This window comes from Rosa rugosa, chromosome 5, assembly GCF_958449725.1.
Source record: "Rosa rugosa chromosome 5, drRosRugo1.1, whole genome shotgun sequence".
Lineage (NCBI taxonomy): Eukaryota > Viridiplantae > Streptophyta > Magnoliopsida > Rosales > Rosaceae > Rosa > Rosa rugosa.
Genome location: NC_084824.1, coordinates 44,323,453 through 44,351,130, shown reverse-complemented (window position 1 = coordinate 44,351,130; position 27,678 = coordinate 44,323,453). Strand labels below are relative to the sequence as shown.

The 27,678-nt window shown below is 43.9% G+C and overlaps 2 protein-coding genes and 1 long non-coding RNA gene across 3 annotated transcripts; 2 read left to right on the top strand and 1 right to left on the bottom strand.

The window, feature by feature from the left end:
- Window positions 1-1,147: 1,147 nt before the first annotated feature.
- Window positions 1,148-1,788, top strand: LOC133711720 (uncharacterized). Its single transcript, XM_062137822.1, has 2 exons — window positions 1,148-1,535; window positions 1,634-1,788. Exons 1-2 carry the CDS (start codon window positions 1,148-1,150, stop codon window positions 1,786-1,788), a joined length of 543 nt encoding a protein of 180 aa, XP_061993806.1.
- Window positions 1,789-5,801: 4,013 nt separating this feature from the next.
- On the top strand, window positions 5,802-6,991 carry LOC133712822 (uncharacterized). Its single transcript, XR_009847624.1, has 3 exons — window positions 5,802-5,992; window positions 6,673-6,737; window positions 6,855-6,991. It is a non-coding gene; the product is annotated as an uncharacterized LOC133712822 (long non-coding RNA).
- A 24-nt stretch (window positions 6,992-7,015) lies between these two features.
- LOC133712820 (protein trichome birefringence-like 5) lies at window positions 7,016-12,443 on the bottom strand. Its single transcript, XM_062138932.1, has 5 exons — window positions 11,679-12,443; window positions 9,084-9,276; window positions 8,288-8,481; window positions 7,746-7,904; window positions 7,016-7,442 (listed from the first exon to the last, which is right to left on the bottom strand). Exons 1-5 carry the CDS (start codon window positions 12,320-12,322, stop codon window positions 7,118-7,120), a joined length of 1,515 nt encoding a protein of 504 aa, XP_061994916.1. The 5' UTR covers window positions 12,323-12,443; the 3' UTR covers window positions 7,016-7,117.
- Between the last annotated feature and the right edge of the window lie 15,235 nt (window positions 12,444-27,678).

Here is a 27,678-nt window from a genome sequence, read left to right as displayed (position 1 = left end):
ATTCTTCCTACACGAAGTCGGCTTAGTGAAAGAGGTATTGATATTGATACCCAATGCCCGTTTTGTGATGAAGAAGTGGAGTCTCCTATCCATGCTCTCCGGGATTGTCCGTATGCAACAAGTATTCTTCAAGTGGCTAATATTCCTAATCTTACTATTGCATCCAGTGTGGCGGAATGGTTACTTGCTATTTATAACCTTAAACCGGATGCTTTTTCTCCGTTGTTGATGTTGCTTTGGGCTACCTGGAGGAATAGAAATTCCCGGATTTGGGATGAGGTAAGCAAACCAGCTCATGAAATTGTGCCTTTGACATTGGGTTGGTGGAACGACTTTAAAGCTGCTCACATTCCACCGGCTCGGAACAATAGGCAGCAGGCTTTACATAAGTGGTGTAAACCATCGACTGGGTTTATCAAGCTCAACGTGGATGCGGCTTTCAACCTAGAAACCGGCCTAGTGGGGTTGGGCGGGATTTTTCGGGATCATGAAGGCTTGGCGGTGGGGGGATTTCGACATACTCTGGAGGTGGCTAATTCCCCAAGGCATGCGGAGCTGCTTGCTTTAATTCAAGGAGTGCAACTAGCACTTGATTATCAGCTTACTCCTTTGGTGGTAGAGACCAACTGCATGGATTTGGTGCAAGCTGTGGCTGGGTCTTCTCTGGATCACTCAGACCTGGGTTTTTTTATTAAGGGACTTGAGAGTGTTATTGCAAGCTGCGTTAGGTGCAAGAGTAGGTTATAGTAATCGTAAGGCAAATTTGGTAGCGCATACTCTAGCGCAAGAGGCCAAGGTGGGTCAGTTTCGGGTGAATTTCTTTACCAACATTCCTCCAAGTGTGGAGGCTTTTGTAATCTCTAATTGTAATGATTCCCCATCAATGAATTAGTCTTTCATTCCCCTCAAAACAAAAACAAAAAAAATCTAACAGTTATTGTCAATGTAATCTTATTTAAGATTTTGGATAAGATTACGAAGAACGAAGTACTGACATGTGTCCTTATCAACTGATCATGTTTTGTGTGAAAAATGTCAATAGATAGAGGAAATTTGTGCACTTCATTCACATACAATCTGGTCTCGGCAAATCTTCACCTTTTTTATATCTCTAGCATTACACATTTCCTCTTCTTCCCTCATTTCAATGAAGAGGTTATGGGCTAAAATTCGACAGTCTCAAGATGAAGATGATGAAGAGATGATGGCGAATAACGTCATTGTAATCATAGCAGTTGTTGAATCTGCAAACCAAATTCGAGGGCTCGGTTCTCAGCTGGCTCGTGCACTAAACGAGGAGAGATTTAGGGAAGAAAGAGGCAAAAACATGATGGAAGATTACTTTGTCGAACATCCAGTGTTCAAGGAATGGGAAATCCGAACACGCTACAGGATGAGTCACAATATCTTTAACCGCATAGTTGGTGAAATTTGCCGTTATGACCGATACTTCGTTCAAAAATTAGATGTTATCAAGAAAGTCAGACTACTTCCGAAGCAGAAGATGACATGTTCCTTGCGAATGCTTACTTATGGTACTGGGGCAGATCAATGCACTGAGTATTGTAAGACGTCGAAATCTTCATCGAGGCCCTTCAACGATTTACAAGAACAATCGTTAATCTGTACTCAGCTATATACCTCCGGGCTCCTACTGCGATCGACCTCATAAGACTTCTTGCCAAAGCTAAGAGAAGGGCTTTTCCAGGGAAGATTGGGAGCATCGACTATATGCACTGGCAATGGAAGAATTGCCCAACCGCTTGGGCTGGAGAATATAGTGGTTGAAAATATATCCCCACTATCATCTTCGAAGCAGTCGCATCATATGACACTTGGATATAGCACACCTTCTTTGGAGTGCCTGAGGCATGCAACGAGCTCAATGTCCTGACAAAGTCCCTGTTATTTGACGAACTTACTGCTGGTCAAGCACCTCAGATCCAATTCCAAGTGAACAACAGAATTCACAATTTAGGCTACTATCTCGCTGAAGGTATCTATCCTAGATGGGCGACTTTCATGAAACCAATTCCAAGGCCTACACGACCCAAGGAAATCATGTTTTCCAAGGCTCAATAGGGGTATAGGAGGGATGTGGAAAGATATTTTGGTATTTTGCAGTTGCGCTTTGGTATTGTTAGAGGAGCTTCTCGTGGGTGGGATAATGAGGACCTTCAATACATACATGTTGACTTGTATTATATTACACAACATGATAATCGAGGATAAACTACCTGAAGACAGCGATGAGGACTTAGAGTCCGATGAAGAAGAGGAGAAGAATATGAGGCCTAGGAAGGCTACGGTTTGGGAAGGACCGACCGATGATGACCTTGATCCTGTTGGTAGAGATGGTCATAATTTCAACGAATTCATGAATCGATACGATGCCATTAGATGTGAGTACACTCACTGAAACCTTCATGAAGAGGGCTCTAACTAGAAAATGGACTATGAATGGACCGTGGCAACTTATCGATTTACCAAATTCTTTATTCGTTGTGAAATTTCAATTGGTAGAATGTATGAACAATGCTCTTTGCAATGGTCCCTGAATTATTGCTGGGACGACTCTTATGGCACAAAAATGGAGATCCGAGTTTTATCCATATGTAGACAAGATTACCCATATGGCTGTCTAGGTGCGAATTAATAGGTTATATGTGAAATTTTTTAAGCAATTCACCATGGCAAGGATAGGGAGCATGATAGGAAAGGTAGCTAAGGTTGATCAACACACCCCTAGCTTGAAGTAACATGTGTTGAAATCAATCTAGCTGAGCGTTTGAAACCTTTTGTTGAAATGCACTCCAAACCTTTCAATGTTGTTTATGAAGATATCTCAATTGTGGAGTTTATGGTCATGTTAAGGACCATTGTTCTTATGTGGGAGAGGTAGTAAATGTTGAGGAAGGTACTGAAGCAGCGAATAATAAGGGAAGCAGCACTTGCAGTGATAGTTCAGTATTGAGGACTGACACTAGTATACTAGTTCTCAAAAACATTACACAAGCTAGTCCTCATATTGCTCTGTCTACTATAAAAAGTGCAGTCAAGAGTAACATGGAATCATGAATGATCATGAACTATATGAAGAAAAGGACGACGAGTACCGCTCAAAGTGAAGATGTTAAGGGGAAGACCTTATCTAGGTCCAGCTTTGCTCCTTTGTAGGCATAAAATGATATTGAGCGAGAAAAATTAGACTCCAATGCTCACGATGTTGCTCCTAAATCCCATATTGATAAGCCCAGTTCTTCTTGTGACATTCCAAAGTTTGAAGTTAATCGAATTTCATATTTGAGATTTGAAGTGAAAAGTAGAGGTTGCCATGAGTTCACAACATTATTTGGTGAATTTTTCAGATTCCCGAACTATTTTTAATGATTTCTGAAGTTTGGTGGAATTTAAATTAATTGGCGACGTGGCGCCTTATTATTGGGTGATAGGCATTACTTGGTGACCTAGTAGCAGCAGCCCAATGTGTCTTACATGTGTAAGTGTCAGATGGACATCTGTCAAGTAAGGTTCTAAAAATCGCTAGACGCTTGTCAGGCGGTGGCCAGAGAACTAGCGCTTAGGTAGTTTTAATTTTTTTAACATATTTAAAGCAAGTCTTTTATTTGCCTATCACTATAGACAATACCTTCCATTATATCAATGGAATTCGAACATTCATAGCATATAAAAATAAAAATAAAAATATACATTTATGGCTCTTGAATCACGAGTTTGAGTCAAAACCTTGGGTGTAGCATTGTATTACTTATCAATCCTAGAACAACCAAATTAATGCATATCACAAAAAGTATCAACATCCTGGTTGACTCCCAGCCTTACAAGTTACAAGACAAATATTATAATAAACATAATGAACCCTTCTCACCGACCTTGAAGAAGAGTCTTCTGACACTTAAGCAAATGCTCAATGTAATCAAACCATTAAAATCAAAATCTTCGACTGGTTCGCAGAGAGAGCATGTTTTAGAAGTTTGCATCAGATTGAAACATACTCATCCAGATTACCCTAAAAGATTCACAAATAGAAGGGGGAGGATTCAGTGCACCGACGTGTACTTGCACCGACATAAATGGATGACTAGATTATATTAAATATATTTTTAGATTATTAATAAAAATATTAATTATAAATATCAAGAGTTGAGATCATCTTATAAGTGTTGGGTCATACTGGTTTCAATAATCCTCAAACTCCAAAAAACTTCTGCTCCAAAAAACCCGGCTGCCCTAGGTCGAGAGTTTGAGAACTTCTGCTCGTCCGGCGGCGCGCGGATCGGCGGGTGTTTGTCTCGCCGCTATTGGGCCGCTGCCGGACGGGTGTAGAATGCTATTGCTTGGGGAGTGCAGAGGGAAAGGTTTCACGCTCACGGTTTGGACGGGTTTGGGTTGGTTTCCAGCCGAAATCTCTAGGTGTGATGGCGTTGTGCAGGGCAGGTGGGATCTGCGTGCGCGCTGCAGAGATGGGCGGCGACATGGTTCTGATAGTTTCGAGCAGCGGCGTAGTTTTCTGAACGAGATATGCGGCGGTGCGGATCTAGAGGACCCATGTGGCGGGCTTTTGTTTCTGGAGGGGTGCGAGGCGAGGTCAACTGGTTGGGCGCTGTATGCTAGGGCGGCGCGGCCTGGTTGCGTGTGGTCGGTGCGGCAGTGTACGGCAGCCTGGCTGTGGGAGGGGACGGCGCACGGGCATGCACTGCTTGGAGATGATGGTTGGGCCAAATCAGACCATGTTGGGCCTTAGGGTTTTGGAGTGTCTCCTTTTGGGCAACCTTTTGGGCTTTTAATTGGGCTAGGGTTTATGCCCTTGGCCCAAATCTATGTTTTTAGCTTTTGTCTAATTACAATAATGTTTCTTGTATTAGGAACCTAGATCTCTAGCGCCTCCGGCGTAGTACCAATGGAGGATCCCCGCTACCTCTACGTATTTGATGTCTAATGAGTAGGTCTATTTCTATGTACCACAGTAGGTACTACCACTATTTTCTTGTCTGCCTATGTCCTTAAATGGCAGCGGAAGGGTATGTAACGGCCTATTCTGGCTTGTGATGAATGATATTATTGCCCCTCGGGCCGATTCAAAAATAAGTGTTGGGTCATTTGCACCATTGGTGCATAGAATAATTTCCACAAATAGAAAACCCAGTAATATAAAAGCTTCAGACTTTATCAGTGTATAAGCTCTGCTTAGAAAAAAAAAACCCAGAACTCTAAACACCAAAAGTGAATCATATATGCGTTGATTAATCAAAGTAACATAAGAGACTAAGACATATGGTTGTTTACAGATTGATAGCTATTCGGAAAACTCGTGAGTCAGTTTCCAAAACCCAATTGGAAGACCAACCTCGACACAGCAGCGAAGCCTAAGGAAGATGAGGCAGTCCAATCGTAGATTGACGCGGAAGGAGTGACAACGGAAGCCTCGCTGGAAGTCACGCCCAGCAAAACCTAGCAGCAGACCCGCCTAGCCCCACCGCCCAAGCGCCTAGTCGTCCGCCTAGACAGCCCCCACCCGCCCAACAACGCCAATTTGGCATTGGTCGAGTCGGAGAGCCGCCGCGCAACGCCTAGGCGGCCGAGTTTTGGAACACTATTGTCAAGTGATGGCATAAGGTCTTTGTGTGCTTGACAAGTGGCACAAGTTTGTTGGCATTTGCTTTAGAGGTTGACATGTGGCACCAAAAACACCATTCATATGTTCACACATGGCAATTTAAGCCCTATAAACAAGAGGTCAGCCCGCTCAATTCTTCCGTACCGATTTCCGAGAGATTTTCTCTCTCTAAAACTTAGGCAGATCTTAACTTTTGATCTGTAACTCCGATTCAAGATGTGTGAAAAATTACGGATTCGTCCTGATGCCCTCTTTCTGGAGGTTTGAGTTAGATCAAACGGTTGTTTCTAGAAGGCTCATATTAGGAGACTCGATTTATGATTAGTATATTGAAAGTTGATTCGTATTGTCAAGGTGAGTGGGTTATGTAATGTGTTACAAATTTCACATCTATTTCTAAATTTGTTTTCTCTTTTTTGAAGTGAAACATGTTTATTTTTTTACATGATGTTTATATCGTAAGAAATTGGTGGTTCCTGGTGTGAAGATCATGTTTTTTTTTTAAAGGATTGTGAAGATCATGTTACAATGAATTGATTGCACATAATTTCTTTCAAGAGCTCTTTACTTATGAGGAGGGTACTGATCTTAGATTCCACATTCCTAATCTGTTTCCTAACATATCTCTTGGGAAAACCTAGTAGACTTGTTGAGATTAAGAATGCTTTATTTGCCATTGGTAGTCACTAGGCCCCCGGTTTTAATGGTTTCCCTTCTCTTTTTTACCAGAAGCATTGACATTTGTGTGCCGATGAGGTTATTCAACTGATTTCAGGGGCTGTTGTTGAGGGACAAGTACCTGTGGGACTCAATCATACTTTAATCACTCATTTTGGTTCCCAAAATTTAGTGTCTGAAATTTAGCTCTTTAGACCTATCAGCCTCTGCAGCATAATTTTACAAAATCATCACAAAAATTATTGTCTCTAGAATTCGACCATTTTTGCAACAATGGATTAGCCCTGGTCAAGTTTTGTGCCTGACAGGCATATTTCAGAAAACATTTTTATCACTCGAGAAATTCTTAAGTGCAGGTCTGCAAGAGGGAGCAAGGGCTTTATGGTGTGGAAAATTGATCTCTCCAAGGCTTATTTGACAGGTTTTCTATGAGCTTCAACTTCCTGATTCTGTAATCAATTATTATGCATTGCATCACTTCCGCTACTTTTCAAGTAATTGTTAATAGAGATTTATCTGATTAATTTGATGCTGGTAGAGGTGTGAGACAAGGGGATCTCTTATTTAATTCAAGCTGCTACTGATGTTGGACAATGGAAGCAAGTTCAGTCCTCAAACTCTGGCCCTTGTGTGTCGCACTAATTCTTTTCCAATGACATTATCTTATTAGCGGAAGCATCTGCATCTCAAGCATCTGCATCTTCTTAAAAAGTGCATGGATATATTCTGTGGTTTATCTGGACAATCAGTAAATTTTGATAAATCCAAGCTATACGTGTCTCGAACAAAAAGAAAAAGCGCCTATGAAACTGTACTCTTTGATTTGGTCTGCTGAAAAACCAGAGTGGCATAGATTAGCTCATTCCATGCATCAGGGACTCCAGGAACACACCAATGGCTGCAGTCTTGCTTCCTGGTGGAACCTTTCTTACCGTAGATTGATGGATGGCCATCTTTGCGGAAATTGGTCAACCTTGTCACATTCAATACTTTCACTGGAACCTTCATTTCTTTGATTACTTCATCCACTATCTTCATTTTCAAAGGGTAGCTATCCAGTATGGCCCCAGAGAAGGCTGGTTTTTTTTCACCATTGCATGACCCACCTGAATCCCAATCTCCACCTCTGCTTTCAAGAAGTTAGAGTGATCAAATTAGTAAGTGAAACATTTCCCAAAATATAAACATAAATTACAGGTACGGTTTACCTATCACAGAAATTTCAGGTTCAAGTACCTCCTAAATCAACAACCACCCGCACTCCACCAAAATCAACATATCATGCTTTTTTATTGGACTTTGACAAAGAAATGGAAAAATGTTTCCGAACACGCATGGAAGATCTATATGAGACTCTCTCTCCTTCTAGTTGCTTCCTAGGAACTGACAACAATATGAAAGATCAAAAGAATAAAAAGTGGAAATATACCTGAAATGTGAAGAAGAGTACCCACGATAGAAGATCAACTGCTTTTTTGGATTCACATTAAGCTCAACCCAGCTAGCCCAGGTCTTCAGGGCCCGTCTATAGGCCTCAGATGCATCAAATTTTGGATAGAGATAATCTCCTTCTTTGTAGTAGTTTTTCCTGTATCAAATAACTGTCATATTTACTAGTAGTCTAGTATGTTCCACTCCCTTTTACACAAGAAAAGATGGCCAAAAGAAGAGATCATGCACCATCAAGTAGAGTATGTATCAAGTACTAGCTATGTCTATAAGCTTATTTATTACTCAGTCTTGACTAGCAGATTGAATATAATCTACACATTAAATGCTTTTTATTTCTATCCAGATACAATATTAGCATTCTATGGATGTTATGTTTTCTATAAGCAGAATGATTTAATAAATATCCCAAAACAACCCAAGAAATTATCAAAATTGAATGACCAGAAAACAGATATTGATCTCCATAACAAATGCAAGAAAATACATTGGATTATGTAAGAGATTAGCTTTCATACATACCCACGAGCAGTCTTTCCATGAGTCCACCAGTGGCCAGTATTAAAGACAAGAATGTCAGCCTTCTTCCAACGTTTAGCTGTCTTGTCAATTTGATCCATTGATAGAGTTGGATTTGAATTCCCTTGAGCATTAAAGCGGACTCCTTCTTTCACAAGGAAATGTGACCTCACAAATTCCACCGTACAGTCATAGTCCTTTCCAAGAGTTTCCGAAAACTTACAATCAGTAAGTGTACGTATTGATCCATTGTACCAAAATGAGTTTTACTAAAGCAATTATGTGCGCTTAATTACTAGCAAAGGAAAATTGGGTTTAATTTAGAAAGTTCAGCTGAAATGAAAACATTCTAATTCAATCCTAAAACCTAAAATCATAGTATTAATTTCAGAAACTAAGCACTCAACCAAATCAAGCAGAAATTGGGTTCAGCAAACAAGCATGAGGTCATGCACGTTCAGCTAAAATGAAAACATTCTAATTCAATCCTAAAACCTAAAATCATAGTATTAATTACAGAAACTAAGCACTCAACCAAATCAAGCAGAAATTGGGATCAGCAAACAGGCATGAGGTCATGCACGTTTTCCACACACACACACACAGAGTACTTAATATGTTTAATGGAAATTAAGTACTAAGAACCGAAAATGTGCAAAATGGGGATCTGCCAACTAGACTTAACAATTAAACGCAAGAGGCACATTGTCATCGAGGAAAAAAGAGAAGTCACACATATCAAACGCAAACTATATATCTATGCAGGAATTGAAAATTGGGAGATCAGTAATCTAATTACCTGGAATTTGAAAACAAAATAGCCTCTTCCCTTGGATATCTTGTGGCCATGGACCTCATACATTCTGCTCTTATTATGTAAGCCTTCTCGGAGGAGGCATAATATTGACTCAAACTGGTTCCGATTCATGGAATCTCCTATGAGCATCAACCTTTTACCCCGTAGCCTCACCAAAAAATCTGTTGCATTAAACCTACGAGTGATGGTGAGAACAGAAACAAAAGGTATTTCCAATAGAATGATAGATTTTCATAAAATACGGCAAGAAATAAACCAAAGTATTGAAATACTGAAATAAATGGATACAAGAAATCAGTCTTGAATGACAACATGCTACAAATTCAGTTGCATCACAGGTGCACACTAAGGTTGGACACGCAACTAGACGCATAACAATTAAAGAAAGTGTAGACACATACCCTAACTCACCATTTAGAACTAGGAAGAGCAAAAGTTTTTTAATCTGGTCAGAAGGTGTATGCAAATTGTGGAATTTGAAGAACCAAGCATCATAGTATTGATATCTCAAGACAATGTTTGTTACTATTGCGTCAACAACATAACTAACAGTTTGAAAATGGGCATTGAACACTCACTACTAGTTAAGGCATTAATGTATAGTTACACTTTCCAATTGGTTTGGTGAAAGGGATATAGTTGGCTCCATGTATATCTACCAACATGATTGGTTCTGTAAAGGCATTAAGTCGGCTCCATATATATCTACTAAATTTACATTTGAGACTTCTAGGTAGTGTTAACGAACGTTTTCAAGTCAACTTTTTCGTTTTGTAAAGTAGAAATGGCTTGAAATGTGTTCATTGCCCTATTTTTAAAAATGCAGAAAACAAAAATTGAAAATGATTTTCTATTAGGAAAAACGACAAATAGAAGTTTTCACCTTTTCATTCTCATATTTTAGAAAACACGAAGAAATATTTTCCAAAACAAAGAGAATAAGAAAAAAAAAAAAAAACCGTGTTCTCCTTCCCATCTTCTCACTTCTCACATCGCTTTCTTCTTCTCAGGTCTTTTTCTCATCTCTAGTCGCTCTCTTCTCTCGTTGCTCTCTTCTTCCATTACCAACAACCTCCATCAAAATTCCTTCTATATTAATTACTTGTGCCGTTTTTTTTTTATATATAGAGAACAATTTGAACTACATGAGCTATCATAATCGTCATCTTGCTAAGGTGTGGATTTCTTAAGTAATCAATTGCACACCAGCAGGGATAGGATAGCAGCAGCTTTGTGGGAGGATTTTATGCCGCGAGAGTGATTAGTATAGTACACATTTCATTTGAGTTAGTCATTAGAATTTCATTAAGATATTGGCAATTTATTTCTTCGTATTAAATAAGATTGTTATTTCTCTCTTTGATGAAAAATTTGATAATCAATTTAGTAATTGACTCTTCTTTTGTGACATAATATATTTGTTTTTATTATATGATTATTTAACATAATATATTTGTGTCAAAGAAATTAAAATAAATTTGAGTTTTTCCCGTTTTCAGAAATTGTTTTTGAACTAAAATATCAGAAACATTTTTGGATCACAAAAATACAGTCTCGAATTCTCATTTTCAAAATATATTTCTGAAAAATCATTTTTAAAAACGTTTCCGGACAAACCCATACATGGTCACCCCATTTTCAGCAGGTTGGTAATTTCCTAAAACTGACATAGTTAAGTAGTTCGACGCCTCAAGCCACCCGCTCGATGGAATCTGTTAATTCTGGTACGAAGACCAGAACACAAATGGAACACGAAACAGAGAGAGGCGTCCACTTCGTCAAACCTTAAAACCCAAGTTTTGGCAATGATTGTCTGCAACTCATTTCAAGTAATGGGTACATTTGAAACAGATACAATAATACAAACACTATCACATATGACCATGCTCAAAATGTCAATAAGTTGGAAAAACTATGCCAAGATGAAGTTTTATCAGAGCCAGTTGGAGCCTGCATCTGTTGTTACCAAGAACAGTTCATTTTCTCCCTATGTGATTAATTCATTCAGTTTCTCATGGAATTCAAGTTTACTCGGAAAATGTGCACAAACCAAGACACAGAAAGTTTCGATTGATGCAATGGTAGATAACTTACAATGCCACTGCAGGTTCCCTTGCGGTTTATGGTCAGGAATTTAACATTGCGGAAAATCAGAAACAGTTTTTGCTTATAAGGAACACCTGGTATTTCATTGTTGAGAAAGGTCCATTGAACGATGTCCTTTGAACGATACTTGTTCATCTAGGGTCAGGTTGGTTTAACAAGACACTGAACATCCATAACAGATCCTTACATTGTAAATGCAAATGGTATGTGATCATATCTGAAGCCTTTTGGCGGACATTCAAATTAGATAGTACGGTTTATTATGCAGATGTCACAAAAAGATGCAACTTTGCAGCTACTTGTTAGCTATAAATCAAATTCTTCCTAAATCATAAGGTTGCAAGTTTACATGGTTACCTAAAGCATGAAAGACTACATAATCACATTGAGCCATTACAGAGAACACTCATAAAAATATAAAATCCACACAGCAAAATTAGAAAGATAACTAATAAAGCAGGACAGAGATACCTTGGAAGATCACAGCCGTCAGGTTTCCACCGCCATTTGAGATACTCAGAGTCTCTCCTCCCATTGCTCTGGCAATCAAAAGCTTCATCAACATAAGGGCATGAACCCGGTTTGTAAAGCGGGTATTGCTCATCTCTCACCCAACTTCCCACGTACAAATCACACGGTATTTCACCCATTTCACCATCTGGGTTCTCATTTTCACCACCATTTTGGTCATTGGAGTCCTTCAGGTCTGGGTCTTCCACATTTTCATTTTCACGATCTGGGTTTTGCACATTTTGATTTTCAAGATCTGGGTCTTGCACATTTTCATCGCTGAACTCACTTCGTGAACTGGGTCCCTGGGTTGGTTGTGCAGAGGTGGATTGGAGCAAGGAAGAAGGTGGGTCTACTGTAGGTGCAGAGGTGGATTGGGACAAAGAGATTTGGGAATTGTTAGTTGAAGAAGGAGAAGGGGAAGGAGAAGAAGAAGAAGAAGAGGGGATTTGGGTAAAGTAGTCCTTGTAGAGAAAGAGAGAGGGCTCAAGGGCTCGTTTGGTGAAGACGAAAATGGTGAAGAGGAAGAGGGTGATGAATAGGATAGCGATGAAGGCGTAACGGCTCTTTTGGGGGGAAGAATTACTGGGTGTTGCCACTGCCATTTGCTAATTGCTCATTGCATCGGTTTTTCCGTCACTATTACAAGGGGAAAATGTCTGGGTGAGTGAGACTGAGAGTGAGCTTTTTGTCAACGGAGGAAAGGAATATTTGTCGAGGATTTGTTACTGCTGTTCTCTTCTCACGTGTGTCTCTACGTAGAATCCAAGGCAACGGAGATTTGTATAAGAAAAGATTTACAGTTTTTAAAGGGGGCTGAAATTTCCACACCTTATTTTGCATTCCACATACCCTTTGTATTTTTTTAATATTTCTTATCAACTCAAGATAAATATCTTCCAAAACTACCCTTCTCTCTCTCCCTCCCTCCCTCCCTCCCTCGACAGAACCCAGAATGATGATGATTGTAGGTTAAAATGATGATCCTTGCAAGCTGCATATCATGTGTCTAATGTCTTGTATGAAATTGATTTTGTGATGGAATCAATAATCAAAAGGCAGATAATGAATTGTTCCACTCGTCAAAGATTTCGGCCAACTCCAAATCGAAAGCTCACCGATGTTCTTCAATACGTCGTTAGGAAGAACATCATCGCCGACGACGACAACGTCGACGCTGACGTCATCTTCCCTCCAATTCCCCACAGCTCCTCAGCCGCCACGATCGCCCTCCACGACGATTGCAAAAACCCATCTGCCCCCAGATCATCTCCCTCCCCGACCAAAGTACCCACCTTTATCGACCTCTCCGATGAACCCGACGACGGCGATGGCGACGACGGCGAGATTCGGATCCTCCGATTCAAACCCACAACTCCTCAGCCGCCGCGATTACCCTCCACGACGATGGCAAAAACCTATTTGCCCTCAGATCATCTCCCTCCCCGACCAAAGTACCCACCTTTATCGACCTCTCCTATGAACCCGACGACGGCGAGATTCGGATCCTCCGATTCAAACCCACCAAAACCCACTTCAAAAAGCGAAGAACAAACCCGTTTAAAACCGGGTCCGTCTGTGATATTTGCGCCGACGACAAGTTTAGGTACCAATCTTTTCCGATCAAGAATGATTGAGGCAGTAAGGATTGAATTGAGTGGGCTAACTGCCATTGCTATGGGAGTCTGAGATTTGGATCGGAGGGAGAGGGGGAGGGAGGGAGGGAGAGAGAGTTGGAGAGGATGAGACAGAAAAGATAGGGGTGATTTGGTAAAAGCAGCACAAGGAGTGTGTAGAATGCAAAATAGGGTGTGCAAATTTCAGCCCCCTTTTTAAATCAGTTTCCAGAATGCTACTAGATCATGAGACGAATACTTTTAAGGGAAATGATGGAAAATGTCACATTAGAGTGTGAAATTATAAAAAAGTCACCTAGTTTCCCACTTGATAAAAAAGTCCATAATGAATTGTCAATAATATTAATTTAGTCCTTATGAATAATGAGGTGATGTTAAAAAAGGTCAGTTTTCAATTTTTTTGATTCTCATTCTACCCTTGGTATTAATATACCTGTTTCCTATTTCTCAATTTCAAAACCAGATCACAGCTATATTTAAAAAAAAAAAAAAAAAAACCAGATCACAGCTCTCTCTCTCTCTCTCTCTGAGATCCACCGAAATCCGCATCACCGTCCGCCATCACTGACGAATCGGCGTCTGAGAATGACGAGCTGCAGCTCTCTTCGTTCTCGTTGATGGTGACGTAAGACGTTAACATCCTATGGAACACCTTCGGCTTGTTCTACGAGTCCGCTGAGAACGTCACCATCGCCGGAGCATGACGGCCTTCCGGAGGTCCAACATATCTCTGTTCATGTTCTTTTCCCAAATCGAAAAACCGAAATTTCGATCAATCCAATAAGCACCGGCGAGCTTCTCAGCATGGAGCTCTCAAGCTCTAGTTCCCTGTCAGTGAATTTGAATTTTCACAACATGCTCTTCTTCATTTCGTTTCGATTTTTGCATGCTGCGTTTTCATTTTTGAATTTTTGTTTTCTCTGCAGTCGAATTGAAGAAGCAAATCTTTCGTATGGAATCAATGCTTAATTATAGACCTATGATTATGCACGCAAGGTGTTCGATAGAATGCCCGAGAGAAATTTGACCTTGCTGCAAGTGACCTCATTTCGCTTCATTGTGCTTTGTTAAATGAAACAATTAAGATTCTCAATACTAAACGTTTACAGCACGTAAAGGCTGGAAATATTTCCATCTTGGTCCTTGTTTAAGGAACATATTTGGTTCTTTCTTCTTTGTTCATTTTTTTTTTTTTTGGTTTTTGGTTTTGTTTTGTTTAGCATAGAATAATTATGAGTCCTCATGTGCAGGAGCATTTCTTGTAAAAACGCGTAGCAATCGACTGTTAGACGATTGTTTTGTGAACTTTGTTTTTACTGCCTTCAATTATACTTTTTGCACCATGCCTTTAGTTTATGAGATCAATTACTTGTGGTATAAAAAGAAAAGCAAGTAAAACATGTTGATGTCATTGGCGGAGCTGCTAGATATGCAAATTAGCTTTCTAGAAATAGTACAGTGCCTGTATAACATTTCATGTCACTGGCCAGGTCACATTACATGTCACTGACCATGTCACTATTATACAAATGTCACCGACCATTGTTGTGCAGTCTCACATGCTCAAACCATCAAGTCACTGGCTATGTCAGTGGCCAAGTTACTGGCCATGTCACAGTCATGAACATGTCAATGCCAATCCCTGGTCAGTGAAATCATTGTCCAGGCCAAATCCCTAGTTAGTGAGGTCATTGGCCAAGTCACTGTTAACCTCAAGTCACTGTTAATCACATGTCACTAACTAAGTAACTGACCATGTCACTAACCAAGTAACTCTCAGTAGCCAAGTCACAAGTTAATAGTCAAGTCACTGTTAATCACATGTGACTAACTAAGTAACTGACCATGTCACTAACCAAGTAACTGTCAGTAGCCAAGTCACAAGTTGATAGCCAAGTCACTGTTAATCACATGTCACTAACTAAGTAACTGACCATGTCACTAACCAAGTAACTGTCAGTAGCCAAGTCACAAGTTGATACTGACCATGTCACTAACCAAGTAACTGTCAGTAGCCAAGTCACAAGTTGATAGCCAAGTCACTGTTAATCACATGTCACTAACTAAGTAACTGACAATGTCACTAACCAAGTAATTGTCAGTAGCCAAGTCACAAGTTGATAGCCAAGTCATTGTTAATCACATGTTACTAACTAAGTAACTGACCATGTCACATTACATGTCACTGACCATGCCTTGAACAAGTTTCCCCTTGATTGAATCCCTCCTTGAACTCATTTCTCATTGAAAGATCCCACTGTAACCGAATCTCTCCTTGAACTAATCCTTCCTTGAGGGAATCTGCCGCAACCTAATCTCTCCTTGAGCCAATTCTTCCTTGAGGGAATCCGCCCTAACCTAATCTCTCCTTGAGCTAATTCTTCCTTGAGGGAATCCACCCTAGCTGAATCTCTCCTTGAGCTAATTCCTCCTTGAGGGATTCCGCCGTAACCGAATCCCTCCTCGAGCTAATTCCTTCTTGAGGGATTCCGCCATAACCGAATTCCTCCTTGAGAGGTTTTCGCCATAACCAAATCTCTCTCGGCTGGATATTTCTTCCTTAGCTAGATATTTCTTCTCTTGATGAGATACTCGTCCTTGCTCCTTCCCGGATCTTATTCTCGAAATTTTCACCCCCACAACATGTAAAAGAACCAAAACAAAAAAGAAAACCAACTACAGCATATTTAATCTCACAATTTGAACAAAACTACCCCTTACTGGTTTCCAAATGTCCTACTTTCCTTGCATCTCCAAGGACAAAGACAAAAGTTTGTGATAGACGAAGGCCTACAAGCATAATCATGCAAAAAAATTTCACTTCATTAACATTTTGACTTTGAATTCCTGTGTGCATGTTTTGGACGACTCCAGAAACCAGCCTATCCAACTTGAATTTTGAAGACGGCCATACAATTGCCATTTACAGAACTTCGAAGACGGCCTGTTGTCCTTGGTCTTTTCTACCAACTAGACAGGGCATGCTTTCCTTCTCTCCATCCGATAGGGGTTTCACCGTTGCTGCGTTCTCTTCTTTCGATGCGATTTCGATCGGTGATATATTCTCTTCTTCCGATTCGGATCCGACTGCGTTCTCTTCTCCGGATTTGGGTCGAGTCGTGGCCGCGTCATCTTCTTCAGCCACCGGTCAATGACCCAGTCACACTCGTGGTAGAGGTCCAAGTTTTTGGTGGAGCAGCGGAAGGCGACGACCTCGGAGGCGCATTTGTCGCATATCGGAGGCGCATTTGATAAGAGTTCATACTGGCTTGAAGGAGGGAGAGAGCTGCCAGTGGCAGTTTTCGTAATTGTTATTATTATTAGTGTTAGATTGTTAAATGATGACCTTAATTATCATGAGGACATTTGTGGTACCTGGATTATAATAAGGCACTTTAAAATTACCTCTTTTATCATTGTCCCAGTTTTAAATACACACCCCTAATTACTTAATACACACTCCTTACTCAATACACCTACCATTTAATTTCTCATTCTAATATTTTACTAAATACACAACCCAAATTACCTAAAATATCCTTAAACTACGAAATTGTCATTGGATGGTCAAACAAATTAACAATTACAAAGTTTTATACCTGTGATGTTTTATATTAGATAATAAATTGACTAATCATAACTTTTAGAAGAAGAAAAAAAAACTAAAGGTGAGGGTAAAGCGATTTGTTTAAAAAAAATTTAATGCCATTGATTTTGAAATTCTAAATTATATGGTTTCTCACCCCATTTAATTACAATTTATTTAAGGAAAATTTAAATTAGATGGTTTCTAACTTTATTCTTGTTTTAAATTAGGATGCATATATAGAAATTTATTGTGTTTATAATTATAGAATCATATAAGGAAGATATTATTATTTTCTTTTAATATATATGTTAATGCTCAAAGTCTGGCGGTAGCCAAACCTTCGTTTAACGTGGGTCCGGTGGGCGGACCGCTACTCGTGATGCTCTCAAAGCTTCCGCTACCTGTCAAGTAAAATACAAAGGGAGTCAGAGGGAGACCGCGCTGGGCGGTCTTCAACTCTCCGATGCCTAAGTTAGTCAATGTATTTATGTTGACAAAGTAACAGTAGGCAAGTATTGAATGCGTAATTAATGAGGAGAGAGGAGAGAACCTTTTATAGGTGAGGAAGAGGTTGATCTTCTCTTTGTTTTCGATGTGGGACTGATGTGCTTCAGTCCCCAGCTCTGGGAGCTACTGATGCTATCTTGGTACGGCGCGTGGCGGCGCGTCGGCGGTGATCTGGGGGTGATCCGAGGCTCAGGATGTTGCCCGCCTGGCTGTGTATCTGCATGTTATTCCTTTGGCGAGAATTAGTACCTCTGGCGGTACAATGAGCGTAGCCCATTATAGCTAATTATGCTTGTAAATGTACATGTATGTACAAGTCCCCCAAGTCCCCAGTCAAGGAGGGCAATCTTGGTTGGGGAGTTGTTCGGCGGTTTGAAGCGTTATCTTCCGCTAGACTTGCAACAGCATAATTAGCGTCAGTGCGTTGTCAACCATGGATTTACTGAGCAAACGCTTTATACCCTTTCGGGTGGGCCCCTGCTAGGCCCCCCAGGGAGTCCCCCACTCCCCGGCTAAGATAGACCTCCGGATGGTCTGCAAATTGTTTGTTGAGGGGGAGCTGCGCGGAGCAGAGGGTGTTGGGTAGCGAGCCCAATCTTTAGCACCCAAGTGACGGGGGTCAACGTGCCTGATCAGGGCCGTCGTAGACTGTTGACACAAGTCCCTGTGTCCCGTAGGGACCGTCTGACAGTAACGCCGCGTGGCGGTCGTTGTCAGAGTGAGGCGTGGCCTCGGGATCCGCCGCTGGCGGATATCCCCCCGCTGACTGTAGCAGGAAGCAGCGTCCAGTAGACGTGCCTGGCGGTATTTTATTGAGCGATACTGCGCTGAACAAAGTACGCAGCTTGCAAGATGATAAGGGGTTCCGCTAGAGGTGTGTAACGGAAGATGCCCCGCTTGCAGGATGACAAGGGAGAAGTTCTGCTGGCGGAATTTCGCTCAGCGGAGACTTCGTCACTTGGAAGGTGACAAGGGAGAAGTTCCGCTGGCGGGGTTTCGTTCAGCGGAGACTTCGTCACTTGGAAGAGGATAAGGGAGAAGTTCCGCTGGCAGGGTTTTGCTCAGCGGAGACTTCGTCTCTTGGAAGAGGACAAGGGAGAAGTTCCGCTGGCGGGGTTTCGCTCAGCGGAGACTTCGTCACTTGGAAGGTGACAAGGGAGAAGTTCCGCTGGCGGGGTTTCGCTCAGCGGAGACTTCGTCACTTGGAAGGTGACAAGGGAGAAGTTCCGCTGGCGGGGTTTTGCTCAGCGGAGACTTCGTCACTTGGAAGGTGACAAGGGAGAAGTTCCGCTGGCGGGGTTTCGCTCAGCGGAGACTTCGTCACTTGGAAAAGGACAAGGGAGAAGTTCCGCTGGCGGGGTTTTGCTCAGCGGAGACTTCGTCTCTTGGAAGAGGACAAGGGAGAAGTTCCGCTGGCGGGGTTTCGCTCAGCGGAGACTTCTGACGGTTGGTGAATTCATCCGAAGTGGTTACTTCCACCAGACGCTTCGTCTGGTGGTGGTTGACACGTGTCCAACCCGTAGAGGGTTAGCGTACAGAGGCTTGTCTCCTAAGCTTGGCCGTCTTCTCGCCATTAATGCTAGTAATTATAGATTTCGTAACCGAGGCGACGCCTCGGTTAATCCGGAGAGTAAGTGGACACTTGCGACACGTGTACGGCTGGTGTGTGATGTCGTTTTTGAGCGGACGGCTTAGAACGCGTTGATGTTGACATAAAAGGGGGAAACTTTAGCGAGATTTGACACTTTGTGAAAACTTCAAACCTGAGTTGTCGTCTTCAAGCTCTGTGCGATTTGCGAAGAGAGTTCCGGGGGACGAAATCTGTTGAGTTATCGGATCTTGGGGACGAGGCCTTTACCGGTGAAGACAAGCGCCTTCAATCACACCAAAGATTTCACCTTTGAGGTTGGTGCTCTGAATCTCATCCCTGTTCCATTGAATTTCTGTGTGTTTGCTTCTGTCGGTATTTTGGGTTTCTGGATTTTGTTTGGCGTGTTCTGAGCGTGTAAAGTGAGTTTTGGGGATGGGTTTTGGTGTTTTTGACACAGTTGGGATTTCGGGATTTACTAGATGGTCGAATCTGGGTTAAGTGTTTGGGGGTTTGTTTGTTCTTGTTTTGGTGTTTTCTGGGTAAACTGTTGCTGATGTTCTTGGTTATAACTGATGTAAGAATAGGCTAGATCTGTGTTTGTGCTAACTGGTGTGGGTTTTAGGGTTTGGGATGGCTAACGTCATAGAGATTTCGAGCAGTGAGGATTCCGGGTCTGACGTGTCGTTCAGCGCGGCGGACAAAATATTTATTGACTTGTTGCGTCCGTCTGCCCATGCAGGAACCTCACTGCCAGAACCGCTAGAGGTTGAGCCGCTACAGACCATACCCTGGGAAGTAGTTATGGGTCGTGCTCCACGTCCAGAGAGTTCTAGGGCGGGTGAGGCTGCCGTTGCCAAAAATAGGCGTGATGAGCGGTTGGCAAGCAACAGCGCTGCCAGCGGCTCCGCTGGGGGAGAAGAAACGGCGGGGGAGGACGCTGAGTCAGCGTGGTTCCTCCAGGATGGCACCGCCGTTGACGAGGCAGGAGGGCGGATGAATGTCGCCACCGTTACTCGGGTGAAGCGGATGTTCCGGCTGCCGGGTTCGGTGAAGCTGCGCCCGCCGTCAGTGGATGAGAAGGCGTCGATTCTCCCGGAGGGGTTTGCCGCCATGCATGAGGCGATATTCCGCCAAGGAGTGACACTTCCGTTGGTGCCGACCCTTCAAATCCTGGTGTGTGAATTTGGCCTTGCCTTTGGTCAAATTTGCCCCAACATGTGGCGGTTGATGCTGGCGCTAAACTCCCTGTGGCGGTTGTCCGGTTGTGAGGGGCCTACTGTGGCGGAGGTACTTCACTTCTACGAGCTGGTGTACGTGAAACGCCAGGGTTGCAGAGGGCAAGTGAACCTGAGCCGCCGCCAGGGAGCACCCAAGCTGATCGAGAATCTAAGGGATTCTATGTCCTACTGGCGGGGGACCTTCTGTGTCGCCACGGAGGGGTGGGAGTTCCAAGCTGGGTCCAATGAGGGAGAGCCGACGTTTAGAATTAAGTCGGAGTTTCAACATATCCGAGGTTGTTAACCGGTTTCCACTAAACGTAGTTGGCGGCAATTTGCAGACTTATATTTGTACTAACGACTATTGTGTTTGTGCAGCGGGATTGCGGTATAACCTGACGCGCGAAGAAGAGTGTCGCGTAGTACGGATCAGAGGTTGCTGGCGGAATCGCAACTTGTTGGATTTTCACCTTCTTACTGGTTGGGAGTTGCTGGTCGATCAACGACTAACTCGCGTCGTTGGTAAGAAATATCCGCCACACTGCTCCTTTGATCAGAGTGCCCCAGGCTGACTGATGAAATTTTTTTTTTTTTTTAGAAACTCCGCCAGGTAATAAGTCGAGCCGCGACGCTTTCGAAAAGGCTATGGACCGCGCCGAGATCAATAACTTCCTGGAGACCATGTACGCCAAAGGGCTGGCGGCCCAGCAGACTGTTGTGAACCCCGACACGCTGGCGTTGACCCCGTCCGAGGTTCCGGTGGTGCTACCCATGCCGCACCACTCCCATCTTGGTGGTGACGGCCTGCCGGTTGTTCAGGCGGGGGCCCACGTGGATGGTGGGAAGAAGGGGTCTGCAACCGCCGCGCCCCAAAAAGAGAGGGTGCCTGCCAACAGGCGCGGTCCACAGAAGGAGAGAACGGTGCCGCCGGCGGAGACTGTTACCATTGCAAGGCCGCCACCGAGGGAAGCGAGGCCTGCTGCTGGGAACACAAGGGTGCTCCAGCGAAGACGCCGGCAGCCTGACTCCCCCAATGAGGAGGAGGGGGACGACGTGGAGACCATCGGGGCCCGCCGGCAGAAGAAGGCCCGTCAAGCTCCGTCGAAAGCTGCCGTGGTGGAGGGAGAGGCGCCCGCCGCCAGTGACTTGGATTCATTTGCCGTGTATGCGGAGTTTATGATGGATGGTGAGCGGGAGTTCCTCTTCCATCTCTGCGAACGGCTAGGGTTCGGCGGCCTAGCGGGGATCTCGCGCCCCACGGCGATTGACCGATCGCCCTACAGCTCGGCGTTTGGTCAAATATCCGCAGGGCTGCATGACATGTTCGTGGCGGCGTCAAAGCAGCCTTTGGTCGAAGGGGAGCTCAGGGAGGAAATCGATAGTCTCCAGAGGCAGCTAGCGGAGGCGAGGGAGAAGCTGGCGGAGGTGGAACGGCGTCTGGCAAAGGCGGATTGTGACGCCGCGGACGCCCGCGGCAAGCTGACGGTGGCCATCCAGCGGGACTTGGAGAGGAATGAACGCGTCTCCAAGTTGGAGCAGGACATCGCCCTGCTGCAGGAGCGGGTAGTCGCTAAGGATAAAAAGCTCATTATCGTGCAGCGGGAGTCCGCCGCCAAAATAACGGAGGTGAAGCGGCTGGAGGGTCAGGTTGCCCTCCTGAGGGTTGAAGGGAATAACGCCGCGGCCGCCGCTGTTGAGGCATTCAAACAGTTGGCGGAGTACATGAAGGCCCTGACCAAGTCGGCGAAGGCTGGGACCCTAGCGAACGTAGAACTGCTGAAGCGGAAGGGCGCTATCGATTTCGCGAGAGCGTCCCAACCAGATGAGCCACCGGCTAAGAGTGCCCCACCGGAGAAGGGTGTCATACCTGCCCCAGCGGAAGGTGCCCGCTCAGGCAGTGGAGAAAGTGGCGCACGCCCGGCGGAAGGGTCTCAGCAGACTCCTCCTACCCAGTCGGAGGTGTCACGTGCTGGCTTCCTGGCGGCGCATACCCGGGCGGACGGTACAATAGAGACCCCAAGTCCCACAGCCCGAGGGTCAGATCAAACGAGCCGCGCAATCCCGCCGCCGCATGCTGAAGCAGAAGATGCCGAGGACAACCCCTGATGCTGGAATATTTACTATATTTTCCTTCATTTGCTTTTGTAGCCGCTGAGGCATAACAACTTGTAACAAATATTTCGAAATGGAATGAAGTTTTTGAATTTGCGTTTGTTATGATGTGTTTGTACCGCTAGTACTTTGACTTGGGGTTTTCTTTTGTCAATCAATGAAACATTAAAGGAATTAAGATTGGTCCAAGTGCACCACGTAGCGGACGTGGTCCGCTGACGATTGCTGGCGTTGCCAGTTGCCCTCGGTGCTAGACTTGGGAACAATGGTTTGAATAATTCCTCGTTTCATTGATAGCTGACTGGTCAGCGTGTACAAAAGTGGGGTAGTACCCGTTGGGTAGCTTCCCTTAGCTAAATATTGAACAAAAATTTAGCTAAGTCAAGATGCTCCTGGGTAGCGGCATGACTATATGTAGTAATACCGAAAGTGTTCGGTATCCCAAATGTGGGTCGTTGGTTTGGGGATGAGCGACAGACGCAAAACTCATCTTGGTTCCAAGGTTGGCGGTGAAAGATATGAGTTCCTTGTTGAACTGCGTGCCGTTGTCTGTAATGATTGTATGTGGGACACCATAGCGGCAGTAGATGGTTCTTCCAGAGGAAGTGAATTACCTTGGCGTTAGTTATTGCCGTCAGTGGCCCTGCTGCCGTTCCCTCTTTTTGTCAGTTGGTGGTGCCGAAGGGGTCTTATTAGCGGTTTCCTGATGAATGGAGGATGGCTGGGTTGACTTTGTTGGTGTTGCTGGTGGCGGTGGGGTTTCTCCATATGTGATGAATTCCGCCTGGGCGTGAATGACCGCCTCACTCATGACGTGTGTTTGGCTCCAGTTTTTCTTGAGCTGGTCAACAGTCTCTTTTCTGCGCGGGCGTGCCAGCACCATTTGGGTGCGGTCGTTGGGGGTGTCCCTTGACCTGACTTCTTTTGAGCGACTGTAGACGAGGAAAGCACCAACCTCGTCGCAGGATTCTTTGTGCCTCGTGCTGGAGGACTTTGTCTTGTGTCACCAAGTCGATACTTAACGTTGTAGGTTAAGCAGAGCGAAATCACCGGGAAGTAGAGAGAAGTACTTGCTAAAGCGTGACTTTAGCTTGGCTGGGTTGCTAGGGCGTTACCCTTGCTTGGCTGGTTCCGTAACCGTTGTGGTCGCGGTACTACAGTCGGCTCCCGAGGAGACTAGGACCGAAGCATTTTGACAGAGGGTTTGGTGGCACTTAAAGTCGGCTTCTGAGGAGACTAGGACTTAGAGTGTGATCACCTATAAGAGAAAGAGAAGGAAAGGAGTTGCTCTTAGAGAGGTTTGCTCTAGAGAGAACTTAGATCATCTTAGAGATGTTTTGATGTATGAATGAGTGAATTGTTCTATGTTGTAGCCTCTATTTATAGGCTTCCAAGCAACACTATTTGGCATTTAAACAAATCATAATGGAGCACTTAATGGGATCATGATGGAGTACTTATGAGTTTATGGAGCACTTATGAGTTTATGGAATTGTTAGGTTCAAGCACTTAAACACTAATGGAATGTTAGGTTTAAGCACTTACTGCACCAATTTTTCTGCAGCTATATCTCCACCAAGCATTCAGATTTTGACCATGACTTCTTCATACGAAATGTTCCACTATGAATCTAGATCATGCTGACCAAATTTCAGAGCTTTCTTCCATGTGGTTGGGCCGGAAATGCTGCTGGACCTCTTACAGGTCCAGTTTCCAAGTTTTGCTTCTGCAGAAAATTGGACTGTTTGTTTGAAGGTTTTCCACTCCGAACGGGCTTTGGCACTCTTCATAAGAAATGATTCTTGGGCTGTCTAGAATGGATCTGCAGATTTTCAGCTCATTTCGAGTTCATTTGGTCAGTCTGCCACCCCTCCTTCCTTGTTTAGCTCGGTTTCTCCTAGCCGAAGTAGGAAAATGTGCTAAAGTTGACTTTTCATGCTTCCATAGTAGGCTTTATTTAGCCTCTAAATATATATTTCGAACTTGTCGACAATATATAGCTTGAGCCACTGACATTGGCTCAATTTCTCCAAGACGTGCCTTGTCAGGCCAAAATGCTCATTTTAGGTCCAAACAGTGCCCCCCAGACCTCGAAGTCAAAGGTCTCTGTCTTGACTGAAGAGGTCTTGAATCAGCACTGCTCTTATAATGTTGTTGCTCGAAAAGCCACTTTTATTGGCTTGACTGAAATTACTTGACTGATTCCATATTAGGCATATTAAATGCCTCTTGTATATGTGCCCAGGCCAAAACCAATGCCCTCTAAGTATATCAGAAAGTTCAAGCCACTGTTTAGGCAAGAACACAACTTTTGCATCCTCCGCGACACACAAATTTGAAACTCTTTTTGTATTTTTTTTTTTTTTTTTTTTTTTGTAGGTTAAATGGGCTTAATATTGTATATTGTTGCCCCCCTAGTGTTGCTAGGCATAGTGAAGAAATGATTATGGGCCTCAAAAACAGGCCTTCATGAATGGGCTTTACGAGTGTAGGAACACTAGAATTGTCCCCCATGTCTTATGCGAATAAACTGTCTATGACTCCTCCGAGTCCCAGACATTAGGAAAGTATTTCTTCAAGTATCTCCCATTGATAGGGTTATGATGGACATCTCCATCCAGGTCCTTCAGATGAAAAGCTCCTTTCTCTAAGATTTTATAGATGATGTACGGGCCTTCCCATCTTGGAGTCCATTTGCCGCGACCATCTAATTTTTCGCCAAGCGGGAGAACTGCTTTCCAAACCAACTCTCCTTCGCTGTAACTCCTTCCCCGCGTCCGCTTGTCATAGGCGCGAGCGACTCGTTGCTTTTCCATGACCAAATTATCTAAAGCCTCCAAGCGCTTTTCGCTAAGGTCTTCATGTTCCTGCCACATAGCCTGAACGTAGTCTTCTCCAATGAGATGATGTTGCTCTTGAACTCGTAATGATTGGACGTTGACTTCCAACGGCAGAACCGCATCATGGCCAAACATCAAAGCATAAGGTGTTGTCGCGGTGGGATTCCGCTTAGAGGTGCGGTAGGCCCAAAGAGTTTCATAAAGTGTCTCATGCCACTGTCGTGGATTAACTTCCAACATTTTCTTCAGCAAATTGATAATGATCTTGTTGCTGGCCTCTGCTTGACCGTTAGACTGAGCATAATATGGACTGGAATGGATGAACTGTATTCCCCATTCTCTTGCCAGTTTATCAACTTCACCACCCATGAAAGCTGCCCCCCGGTCCGAAACAAAAACTTCTGGGATCCCAAATCTGCAGATGATGTTTCTGAATAGGAATTGTCGCAACGTGCCACCAGATGCTTCCTTCAAAGGTTCTGCTTCAACCCACTTTGCAAAGAAATCAGTTGCGACGATGATGAACTTGTGTTGAAGTGATGAATGTGGGTGAATCATCCCAATTAAATCCAACGCCCATCCTCTTGCGGGCCAAGGCTGTATAATGGGCTGCATTGGAATATTAGGAACATGCTGGACCGGCCCATGAGCTTGGCAGTCCAAACAACCTTTAGCGAACGCGATACAATCCTTCAAGATACTGGGCCAAAAATATCCATGTCGTCTGAGCAACCATCGCATCTTTGGACCTGCTTGGTGGGCGCCACAAATGCCAGAATGAACTTCGAGCATGAGTTGTTTCGCTTCGTGGCCATAAACACATCTGAAATTCACGCTATCTTCTCCTCGTCTGCGAAGTTCATCACCTCTGAGGAAGTAGTTGAGGGCAAGATAGCGAATCCTTCTATCCGTGGCCTGATCAGGATGCTTGAGATAATTGATCAAAGGGATGCGCCAATCCACGTCAATGGATTCCAAGGTCGCGACTGAGGTATGATCTGGAGGATCTCTTCTCGCCATCCAAGAAGGAAGCGTGCGACGCTCGACTTTAAGGATTCTCTCCCGCACGCCATATCTCAATGTTACCCCTGTTGCCAGCTGGGCCAACTCGTTCGCTGCAAAATTTCGCTCGCGAGGAATGTGCTCAAGATGTATGTTATCAAACTGGTCCAACAGGTCTAATGCCCTGTTCCAATAAGGAACCAACGTGAAGCTATTGCATCTGAACTCGTTACACAACTGATTGATAACCAAGAGAGAATCGCCAAGTATTTGTACATCTCCGATTCCCATTTCCAGTAGTACTTCTAGGCCTATAATGAGGGCCTCATACTCTGCTTGGTTATTGGTACACTGGAACTCCAACTGGAAAGAGTAGGAAAATCGATCGCCGACCGGGTTTTCCAAGACAACCCCTGCTCCTGTTAGCGTATCTGTTCTTGACCCGTCAAAATATAACACCCAGGGCTGGAGTGAGACTGTGTCTTGATGCAGTATAGCGTACTCTGGTACGCACGCCAAATCTGGGCGATCTAAAGTTGTGGCAGCGACCTCTAAATCTCTAACCGCGGGGACATCCAGCATAGGGTGATGTGCCAGAAAGTCCGCGATGGCTTGCCCCTTTACTGCTTTCTGTGGGACATACTGTAGTGAGAATTCTGATAAGGCGAGCACCCACTTGCCAATACGGCCTCTCAAGATAGGTCGCGATAGCATATATTTGACTAGATCGGTTTGAGCAATGATGCAAGTAGTAAAGGACAACATGTAATGCCGCAACTTGCATGCTGAGAAGTATAATGTAAGACACAGCTTTTCCATTGGAGTGTACCTTGTTTCGCAATCTGTGAGTGTCCTACTGAGGTAAAAGATGGCATGTTCAACACCATTTGCATCATCCTGAGCGAGGAGGCTGCCAATAGAAGCCTCAGCTGCTGAAACATACAACTTTAATGGAAATCCCGCTCTAGGAGGAACAAGCACTGGCGGGCTCACCAGATAGGCCTTGATTTTGTCGAAAGCCTCTTGATGTTTAGGTTCCCACACAAACTCATTCTGTCCTTGCAACTTCAATAGTGGTGAAAACGGATGGATTTTGCCTGAAGAGTTAGAAATGAATCGTCGCAAAAAGTTGATCCTACCCAGTAGTCGCTGTAACTCTTTCTTCGTTCGCGGGGGAGATGCATTGATGACCGCGTTTTCTTTATCCTCAGGGACCTCAATGCCTCTTTGATGGACAATGAATCCCAGGAAATCTCCTGCCTGAACTCCAAAAACGCACTTGGCGGGATTCATCTTGAGCTTGTGTAGCTGCATGCGCTTGAAAACTTTTCTGAGATCTGTGAAGTGATCTCCACTTTTCTTAGACTTCACGACAACGTCATCAATGTAAACCTCTAAGATCTTCCCAAGTATGTCGTGGAAGATCAGGTTCATGGCTCTCTGATATGTTGCTCCTGCATTCTTCA

Coding starts and splice junctions, on each gene's coding strand:
- LOC133711720 (XM_062137822.1), top strand. CDS start 1,148: ATGAAGAGGTTATGGGCTAAAATTCGACAGTCTCAAGATGAAGATGAT. Junction 1,536..1,633: donor CTTGCGAATGCTTACTTATG/GTACTGGGGCAG, acceptor ATCTGTACTCAG/CTATATACCTCCGGGCTCCT.
- LOC133712820 (XM_062138932.1), bottom strand. CDS start 12,322: ATGGCAGTGGCAACACCCAGTAATTCTTCCCCCCAAAAGAGCCGTTAC. Junction 9,277..11,678: donor GACGGCTGTGATCTTCCAAG/GTATCTCTGTCC, acceptor CATCACTCGTAG/GTTTAATGCAACAGATTTTT. Junction 7,905..8,287: donor CATGGAAAGACTGCTCGTGG/GTATGTATGAAA, acceptor TATTTGATACAG/GAAAAACTACTACAAAGAAG.